We start from the raw sequence: 10136 nt of genomic DNA, 5'->3' as shown, positions 1-10136 counted from the left end.
CCTCCTTCTCACTCTCCTCCTTTTGTGTATATATATTATGTAAAAGAGTACATACACGAAGCTGCAACAACTCGCGTGTACGTAAGCTTGTTTCGGCCGATTTCCCACACACACAGCTTCCCTCTTATCCAGCCCCCCCCCCAATGTTATCGGCTCTCTCTCCCTCTAAATTTCCGCGCACCAATTTCGAACTTCTAATTTTAGACCCCACGTGTTTGTGTGTCCCTTGTATATATGTATATATATGGGTTCAAACGCCCCCCCCTTTTTTTTCAAAGTATCATATCACTATTAAATTTTTTGATTTCTCCCCATACAGCAGAGAGAGAGAGAGAGCATTGGGCATGGATGTACTCGCGGAGAAGAAGAAAAGTGTAAGCTCGACGCAGTTGTTGGCGATTAAAATGTATATATATACATATGAAGAGAGGGAAGGAAGAAAAAAGCTCGGAGAGAGAATTGCCCTCGGCTTTTCTCTCTGCGTATATAAATCCCGCGCTTTGTTCCCCCACGCCCTCCCCTTTGAGCTGTTGGTGTGTGTATGTATGTATATATGTATGACGTCAGTCGATCATACTCGTTCGGGCGAAAAACGGGCAGCGAACCAGCGAGGCGATAAACGCGTTTATTAAGAACACCGCCCTGTGTTATACATACATACATACATATACATATATATATATATATATATATATATATATATATATATATACAGGGCCTGTGTGCATGGGTATTTGCTTATAAACATGCTTATCGGTTTATCTTTTTCTCGATTTATGTACGTACGGGGAATCTCGAGAAAATGTAATATAAAATACATTTTCTTCCTTACCCTTGCGCTCTCGTAATACTTACACAGCAGTATAGCTACTTACGGATGTATTTATTTTGTTGCAATTGAGCTGATTTTTCTTTTTTTGTTTTTCATTCATTTATCGTTTAAGGGAGCTACAAATGAAAATTGAGGGGTTTAGGAGAATGAAAAAAATAGAGAGAGAGAGGGCGGACGCAGCGAGAGATTCGATTGTAAATGTTGTGTATACTGAGGAGAGAGAGAGAGAAGGGCGAAAACCGGGAACCCCAGGAAATCAATACGGTTGAAAGGCCACCCCACACGCCCCACCCCCTCTCGTGCTCGCTCCCGCTTTTGGTCCTCAAACTTATGTCTTCCCCTTCCCTTCGATTCCATTAAGTATTATTTCTTCTTTTTTCTTTTTTACCCGATGCGTGTACGTCGTTCCTATACATTTTTTATTCGTGACCGAGTGAAAATCGTTTTAGTAAATAACTAACGAGCAATGTATATACACAATTGACAAAGTACAGATTTGAGACTGCTAATGCAAGTTGGTAACTGTTGTTATTAATTTTTTTTTGGTTTTTTTTTTTTGTTCCAAATGAAAAAAAAAAATTAAAACTTATAATAACTGTTATGAATTAAAGTTAATTGAAACTTATAGCTAAAAATGTCTATTATTTTTTATTGATTACTAAAAAAATTTTTAAGTTATTAATAACAATTTTTACAAATCAAATATTTGTAATTATTTTACAATAATTAATTTTGAAAAATTAGATTTTGAAGAAAAATAATCAAACAATATTTTTCAATTCAGAATTAACGAAAAAAAAATTTATATCTGTTACGTACCTAATAATAATTTTTACGAATTTAAATCAATTATTTATTACAATTAAATTTTAAATAAAAATAATTTAATCATTTTTTAATTTAGATTTTACAAAAAAAAATTTGATAACAACTAGTATTAATTACAGCTTACGACATATATTATTTATTATTAAGAAATATGAAGTTTCTAAGAACCTAGTAATATTTTTAAAAAATTATAACTATTAATAAAGAATGAAATTGTAAACAATAAAAGTTAAATTATAATTTTCAGTTTAGAAAGAAAAAAGAAAAAAGTAGTAGCTGGTAATAACAGTTATGAATACTAATTTTAAATTAAGTATAGCTTATAATACATTTCGGTATTATTTATTGTTGTTATTAGTTTTTATTTTTCACTTTACTTTTTCTTGGCTGGCTCAAAGATTTTCGAACGAATCATCAGCACATAAACATTTATTTTTCATTTCAAAACGGTTTAGCCGTGTTGAAAACGGGTAATCCACGTCGTTTGGCAGTATCGGCAAAATCCTTGAGCGAGCAGCAGTACGTGTACCCCATAGGGAAAATCTTCATCCGCGAGTACATCTGATGGCACAAGTTTTGTTCCTTGCACAGAGCCAAGTCGCTGGTCAATTTTCTCACGAATGGATTGTTGACGGTAATTATTACGACTCCCTGGTTGCTCTCACGGTTGTACGCGTACCTGAAGAGGAGCTTGGGCACCGGCACGACTTCGTTGGCCTGATCGTCCATGGCCATGTACACGGTTTTCTAATAAAAATAGGTGAGTTGTACATTGAGAAAAATATATGACGAATCTGCAGAGGGAAAGTTTACCTTGACGCCGCTGGTGTCCGGAAGCTCGAGGGTGCCATAGCCCCCCGACCACACTTCCAGGCTCGTTTTGACACTCGCTGCCAACTTGCGAACAAAATCGGCACTCGCTTTCCAGTTCCCGTTCACGACGCTCTTCCACATCGGCATCACCTGTTTTCACAATTTACAATACAATACTTATACTTGAACTAACATAATTTGTGTATATTATTTTAAAATTTCATCACATTGGCGTAGTGCTGCGTCGTGCTCTGCTGCGAAAAGTAGAAAAAGTCCTGTCTGTCTATCAAGAGGCCCCTCACTAGTTGTTCGCCACCTATTTTTTTAAAAATTTGTTTCAGCGAAACTTTATTACTTATAGACACTTTGCTACACAAAAGTAGAGAAATATAACGATATGACCAAAGATGACCTGGTTGGAATATGGTGGCGCCCTCGTCGTTGATGTACTGTTCGGCCAAGGATTCGTCGCCCAGTAGCTTGGAGAGTCGCGTTTTTTGGTAAAACTTATCGTATATCTCGTCCATGCTGCTGACGGATGATATTCCATCGAAAAACTCACAGGTTTTGAAATTCTGGTTAACGGGTTGACCAGATTTTTGGCGTTCGGCTATGATCGGAACGATCTTCGCGTGAGCCCACAGAGGTCGCTTTCTGCCGGGGTTCAAGTAGATTAGATCTATCGTTGGCACAAAGTCGAAGATGTTTAGGGGAAAGCCGATTGTTAGGCACTCGACGTTGGACGGGCAGTTTACTGAAAAACAACTTGTTATGCACGTGCCTATATAGTGGAATAGTGAGAAATCGTAGGTATACACAAACATGTCTGACAAAGTTTTAACTTCTACAATCATCCGAAAGAAACAATTTCAATTGTTTTCAAAGTAATTAGCTAAATAGTCTAAAACTGTACATCGGTGGATCATCATTTATTGATACTTGATAAAAGAAAAAAAAAAAAAAACAACAGCACTTACCCTTTTCCTTTGACCGTTAACGCACTTAAATATATTCCATTACCTTTTTTCTCTTTACTCATAAACTTGGCAAGTCCATCGCAAGAGAGTTTTTTCGGCTGATCCCCACTTTTTTTCCTACAATCCAGAAGCTGAGTACGGCCCCCGCATTCGAAACGAATGGGCTCGTCGTCGTTTAATCTGACGATCGATGGCGTCAGTGGATTCGGATAAACAAAACTCGGCGGTTTCTTGTTCGACAACAGGAGAGCAGTCTTGGACTTGTTGAGGTCCCTATGCACGTTTATCGTGCAGTCGTCCTCCGAATTTTCTGAAATGAAAAACATGATTTTTGCCAGAAAAATTCGAATTTATCACCGTACAGGTATACTTACGCACGCCGCTCGAGGTAATCAAAAGTATGAGCAGGGCACAGTAAAATCGGTCACTCGTGTTAAACGACATTGCGTGGAATGTTGTCATTTCATGTTTCGCAATAACAGAAATTGTTTCTGTTTTATTTTTTTCTTTTTTTTTCTGTTCTCCCCTTCACTTGTTTTTCGCACGTAATGATCTGATATAAATACAGATATATATATATAACAAGTTACACGGATTTACGTGTCAGATGCGGGAGATAAGTTTCCCCCTCGCGTTTCGTCATTGTCATAGATACTCGCTCGTGCTTCGTTTTCAAGGGGAAATGTTTTCGACGAACTCAAGGGAAAAAAAGAAAAATCTTCTTCCAAATACGTCATGCCTTGACAATTTATTCCAAGTCCTTATACACGCGCATTTGGGATCGGGGGAAGGGGGGTATAAAAGAAACGTACAAAAACGCATAGCGTTGGGTTACACTGGTCGATGTAAGAAAAAAAAAAAAAAAACTGTTTTCTAAAACTACGCAAATTTTTTATTGCAATGAGTATATGGATGAGAAAAAAACAATAAGGATGTGTGGTTAGGCATGAAGGGGCGCAGCCCCAGGAAAAGTGGGCAGATCGAGAGCTCGAGCAATTGGGGCGAAGCCCTGGAGGTTGCAGCAGTAGGTAAAGCCCCTTTTAACGCTGCGAAAGTTTGGGTTGAGTTCCTGGCAAACGTGCAACTCCGGGCAGAGTATCATGTCGTTGGTGATCCCGTAAACGAGGTGCGGGTCATTGACGGTGATCAGAACCAAGCCACGGTGCCTATGACAGTCGTACACGTACTTGTACAGCAGTTTTGGCACTGGTATCAATTGGCGGCCTGTTTGAATGAGAATGTCTTTCTTTTACACATGCTTTGTTTCTGTTACATTCCTTTTTTTTTTTTTTTTTTTTTTATTGTTTCTAGCTATTAGTGTAAGGAACGGCATTACCGGTAAAAAATGGCAAAAATATGAATATTATGAAAATTCGACTTTTAGCGGTGTGTAAAATAAACATATAAATTTACTTATTTTTTCACGCATTGGCATATATAAAATTTATCAGTATAAAGGGCCTTTTTCTGTACGTTAAATGGAATTAAAAAATGTTTCACAATCAGTATAACGCAACTGTTATGTTTTAGTTACACACGTTAAATGCTATTGTAAGATTATGTCACATCATGAAAATGTCTGATGTATGAAAAGAATAATTTTTTAAAAGCATTCGGTCATCGCCGTAATACCTTAACAATATATTATTATATTGTATAGATTTTTTGGAAAGAGGTCATGCAGAGCCAAACCTGATAGTTCAGCTACTTTAAATTCAACGTAAATTAGAAAAAAAAAAAAAATCAAATAAATGATCCAAAATTAATAAAAAAAAAAAAAAAAACTCGGAAAGTGCCAAAAAAAAAATTTGCGATCGACGACACGAGACGACAGCTGACCTTGCGAATCTTCCGCCAGATAGATGTTCCTCGGGCAACCCCTGCGATCTGGCAGCTTGAGCACGTCGATAGTGCCAGACCACACGTGCAGATCGTTGGCCGAATCGGCCGCTAATTTTCTGACCAGTTCGCCGACGAGCTGCCAATTCCCGGCCGCAACACTGTACCAAACCGGGGAGTTGGTCTCGTAAAAAGAGGTAGCTTCCTGTTGCGCTGTGTAGAAAAAATCCTGCTCCGAGACAAGTTGGCTCGCGGTCAAAAATTCTTCGCCTGAATGCAAAGAAGACAATGTTTTTTTTTTTTTTTTTTCCATACACGTGACACTAGCTCTTAACTTTGAAAAACCAAATTAAATAGGAAACATAATTCTCTTTAAATTATTTGTAAATTTGAATTATTTTCAATAATAAAACTTTTTTTTTTTTTTTTTTACAAAAATTGCGGTAAAGTCCAGGGTAAAATTAAATATTTTTTTTATGTTACTTAAAATATAATCAATGTTTTCATAGTAAAATATCTTTATACTTGAAAAAAAATATGCTATTGTTGTACTGAAATTATTACTATATTTTTTAACTGGATTAAATTTTCGCTTTTTACATGAAAATTATTAATTTTCACTACCCCCAGATTTATGTATATGGATGTATATTTGCTCAAAACATAACGTTAAAAAATTTTATACATTAAACACATCAAAACAAATTGGTTTCCAGCATCATGTACGTAGAAGGGAAAAAAATGTAGAAAAAAAAAAGTACCAATCTATTTAAAAAATTTACGTAAACATTTGTAAATAAAATGTATTTTCTAAAAATACTTTAACCACATGAAAATTACTTACTTTGTTCAAAATACACAAACGCTTATACTCCCCAATCGAACTGTTATAATTTAAAAAGAAGTTAATAAAGAAAAAAAAAAATGAAAAATGAATTTCTGATTGAAAGGGTATAAGTATAATCAAAAGTATGAAAGCTTCTAGGGCTACCTGTGCTGGAAAAGTACTGGTCAACTAACAGTGGATCGTCAAAAATCCGCATGAACCTCTGCCTCTGGTAGCACCTCCTATAAACGTCAGCCACGTGCACGCGTACACCTCGATACATCGGGCCCATCCTGAGAGGCGAGGCACCCCTGCCTATCTGCCGGCTCTCGATGCCCGGCTGGATTTTTACGTAAGCCGCGAAAATTTGCAGGGTCTCGACATCCACCGAAATCGACTCGATCACCGCCACGAAATCAAACACGTTCAGCTGGAATCCGATCTCCAACGTGCGGATCGACGAGCCGCCTCGCGCTCGGGAACCTTTCATCCTCACAACGGGTGTTGGCTCCCTCGTGCAGCCGATTTCTTTGAACGATGATATTTCCTAGGGTTTTTTTCCAACCACAACAATTTATTAACCATTTCACCGGCTATCTGGTGAGATTTTTTTTTTTTTTTCATCATTTGAACTCGTTCAATGCGATTTTACAAGTGTACCATAAGGTAAAATTACCACTTGGAAACACTTGAAAAAATTCCGTCCCCCACATGAAACAGTGAGGAATAAATAGAGTTCTAGACGGTCGTTCATAAATTCGCGTAATCTTTTAAGTTTAAACTTCTTTAAAGAGTAAGAATTTTTAATTGTTGTATGTTCTGGTGAATAAAAAAAAAAATAGTATCGCGAAGTGCCGCTTCAAACTGGGACACATTGGGAACATAACCTCAAACACATCATGCTCCTCGTATGAGGTCCCTACGGTCCGCAAACTCAGCATAGATGGCGTACTGTAGCTAAGAGAAAAATGGCGTCACATTGACACAAATGTAGTATTCATGACCTCCTGACGTCAGAGTGATGGATATGTTGTCACATGAGTACGTCTACATTACCGTATACCGTCGTCACTTGTAGCCGTATAGTGTGTCAGTGACGCCATTTTTCCCTCAGCTACAGCACGCCATCTATGCTGAGTTTGCTGATCGTAGGGACCTCATACGAGTGCATGTAGAATACATGTGTGTTTCATTCGATGGACACAATTCGTCATTGAAGTTTTATCAATAAATATAATAACATTGTTAACGGATTTAAAAATTAAAATACCAATGATCAAGACAACGCGCTTCGAAGAAACAAAATTTACACGGAATAAGTCTTTTTTTTTTATAAAAATTATTAAAAAAACGCTTGTCGAAAATCGTTCCAAAGTGGTACTTACGTGAGGAACAAAAATAATCGATTAAACTGTGAAATGCACGTGATGCTTTAACAAATGGAGTTTTAGCAATTTCTTTAGTATTTACTTCGAAAAAATAACGATTTCGGATTACGTCATGTGCTGAGAGTTCCTTACGTTTTGGGAGTTGCCGAATCTTAGGGTCGTTCCATCGAGGCAAACGAGCAACGCCGAACTGACGTTCTGAACGGCAGACTTGACCGTGAGGAGACCCATAGGACACGATAATCGCACTTGAGCTTCGTCGGTTCTGAGTTTTATCATCGTGGGACTCGTAACATCTGGGTACATGATTTTTGGCGCGCCCCTGGCTTGAAGGATCAGGGGCTGCTTCTCGTTGAAATCGTCGGTTGATACGACACAAGAACCTCGGTCGGTTTGGCTGCCTGTGGACACTTTTTCCCCCCCCCCCCCCCTTGTAATTTGGATTTTTTTTAAAGAATATTTTTCTCACGAGTGACTCACCTTCGTGGCAAAAACAACCGATCAGGGGAACGAGTAAAAATATGTAACGGCTCGTAAATGTTTCTCCGTACCGCTGCATTTTCAGTTGTGGTATGTCCCAGGAGTTTTGTGTTTGGTTTGAAAGAATTAAAAAAACCTTGGTGGTGAACCGTTTTTTTTTTTTTTTTTTTTTTTTTTTTTTTTTAAATTGTACATGAGAAGATAAATAATGAGTTACGTGGCGTGTGGGTTATCTTTACATGCGTCATTATATCGGAATAGATGTATATTGTTTCACCTGTACGTAAATGACCGTGAATTATTATTATTTTTTTTTTCCATTGCGAACGATTGGAACGTAACAAAAGTCATAATGAAAATTATAATATAACCAATGGATCATTTTAAAATATAATTAAACTTGGTGTTGATCTACATGGAAAGATAAAGGGGAGAGGCAGAGGTTTTTTTTTTTTTTATTGAAGTCTGTGTAATACCTTTGATGTGTGCCTCGTTGAGCAGCGTAGCTGTGGAGAACAGAATTAGATTATGCACAGGTGAGCGCGGAAAGGAAAATGGCAAAGTGAAATGGGGTTTGGGCATGTTCGAGCTTGAAAAAAATATTTTTTTTTTTACATGTAATGTACATTCAAAACATGTAGGAATCATAAAAAAAAATAATAGACACCCTCCCCACTCCATCAAAAAAAAAAAAAAAAAAAAAAAAAATCACAATAGTGAAAAACTAATATTTTTATGATATAGGATTGTATTATTTTAGGGTCAAATAAAGTCGGTCATTCGTATTTTTGATAATGTTTCTGTATTTCGCATATGTATAGTTACATAAGGGAATTACGATATCGGTACAAGATCTAGCGAATGTTCATATTTCTTTCATCTCTTTATTTTTCAGATAAACAAAAATGACAATATTATTTTCAGGTTGTGTTATAATGTGGTTGGTATAAATTGTTTGTTACTAGTAAATTTTAATGGGTTATCATTTTTAATGTGCTTTCTTTAAAACACTTTCTTTTATGGTATAGTTTTTTTTACAATTAGTAATTGAAGAAATGTTTAATTCGCTTCAAAGTTACATCTCCGAAGCTGCGATTAAAAGGTAAATAAGTAAATTCTTGGACGGAGGCAGATAGACACAAAAAATTGGATTTTATGGCAATTGTTTTTTTTTTTTTTTTTTTTTTTTTTTTTTCTTCATAATACAGGCAAGAGTAAGAAACGCAATATCAAGAGTGAAGAATCACCACATTGAAATTTCATGTACAACACATACGAGGATTATGAAATAATTATGTTACACTTGTAAAACTTTTAACTTATAAAATGATAAATAAATTTTATGTACATATCTAACACAATACTACGTGAAAAGTATCGGTGATAAAAAGAAAAAATATTTACCTTGTCTAAACTCTTGAAAGTTAAATCATTACTTTATTTTTCTAAGGTCCTACAAGGCTTTTAAGTGGATGTTAATTTTCTTATTTTTACAGTTTTTTCTTTGAACATAATTTACATATTACTTTTAGGCCCTACAATAGTATAAATTATTTATACATACTCAATTTAAATTCATAAGAACTTGCATGATTTAGTCATGAATTTTTGAAGGAGTGACAACTAATTAACATTTCTAATTGTATGCAAAAATTTTTAATAATCACCAATACTTGTACACACCCGTTGTCTGTTTATTCTTTAAATTTTTCCATGAAATATAATTTTTTTTTCTATTAGAATCCAAATAAAAAGCTTGCGAACGAGAAAAGAATTTACTTATTCACTTAGAATTATTTAAAAACGCTAACATGTTTGCACGTTTTACGACTGTGAAAACTATGAGCGTTTCTGCTTTATAATATTTTATTTTAATATTATGTATTCATTAAATTATTTTAAAAACATTATTAACTTTGACTTTGCTTTTATACTTTGTAATTAAACCGTGAAATAAATAAGAATAATTGCTTATACTGAATACATGTGTGTTCTCTTTCTAATAAGTACAATACATTCGCTTTTTCTTGCCTATATTTTTATTTTATTTTGCTCTTTGTTGATAATCTTGTGGGTTTTCAATTCCAAACTCTTATTTTTGCACTAATATACTTTATAAGATTGTATTATTGTGGTTAATGAAATACATAATT

At 35.5% G+C, this 10136-nt stretch overlaps 2 protein-coding genes across 2 annotated transcripts; both read right to left on the bottom strand.

Moving 5' to 3' along the window:
• Positions 1-2101: 2101 nt before the first annotated feature.
• LOC106640958 (salivary endonuclease-like) lies at positions 2102-3559 on the bottom strand. The gene is made up of 5 exons (XM_023391454.2): positions 3494-3559; positions 2886-3227; positions 2701-2789; positions 2474-2623; positions 2102-2407 (listed from the first exon to the last, which is right to left on the bottom strand). Exons 1-5 carry the CDS (start codon positions 3510-3512, stop codon positions 2102-2104), a joined length of 906 nt encoding a protein of 301 aa, XP_023247222.2. The 5' UTR covers positions 3513-3559.
• Positions 3560-4390: 831 nt separating this feature from the next.
• Positions 4391-7809, bottom strand: LOC106644129 (salivary endonuclease-like). Its single transcript, XM_089595478.1, has 4 exons — positions 7636-7809; positions 6281-6662; positions 5290-5559; positions 4391-4674 (listed from the first exon to the last, which is right to left on the bottom strand). The coding sequence occupies exons 1-4, from the start codon at positions 7807-7809 to the stop codon at positions 4391-4393; spliced, it is 1110 nt and encodes a 369-aa protein (XP_089451604.1).
• Between the last annotated feature and the right edge of the window lie 2327 nt (positions 7810-10136).

The sequence above is a fragment of the Copidosoma floridanum genome, unplaced genomic scaffold (genome assembly GCF_036245765.1).
Source record: "Copidosoma floridanum isolate Cflo_tuat_1 unplaced genomic scaffold, Cflo_Japanese_pri ptg000025l, whole genome shotgun sequence".
In the NCBI taxonomy this organism is placed as follows: Eukaryota; Metazoa; Arthropoda; class Insecta; order Hymenoptera; family Encyrtidae; genus Copidosoma; species Copidosoma floridanum.
Note: the sequence above shows the minus strand (reverse complement) of the source record. Positions and strands in the feature narration are given on the sequence as shown.

Coding starts and splice junctions, on each gene's coding strand:
- LOC106644129 (XM_089595478.1), bottom strand. CDS start 7,809: ATGTACCCAGATGTTACGAGTCCCACGATGATAAAACTCAGAACCGAC. Junction 6,663..7,635: donor GATTCGGCAACTCCCAAAAC/GTAAGGAACTCT, acceptor AAAAAACCCTAG/GAAATATCATCGTTCAAAGA. Junction 5,560..6,280: donor CCAGTACTTTTCCAGCACAG/GTAGCCCTAGAA, acceptor CTTTGCATTCAG/GCGAAGAATTTTTGACCGCG.
- LOC106640958 (XM_023391454.2), bottom strand. Junction 2,790..2,885: donor CGCCACCATATTCCAACCAG/GTCATCTTTGGT, acceptor TTAAAAAAATAG/GTGGCGAACAACTAGTGAGG. Junction 2,624..2,700: donor CGACGCAGCACTACGCCAAT/GTGATGAAATTT, acceptor TTGTGAAAACAG/GTGATGCCGATGTGGAAGAG.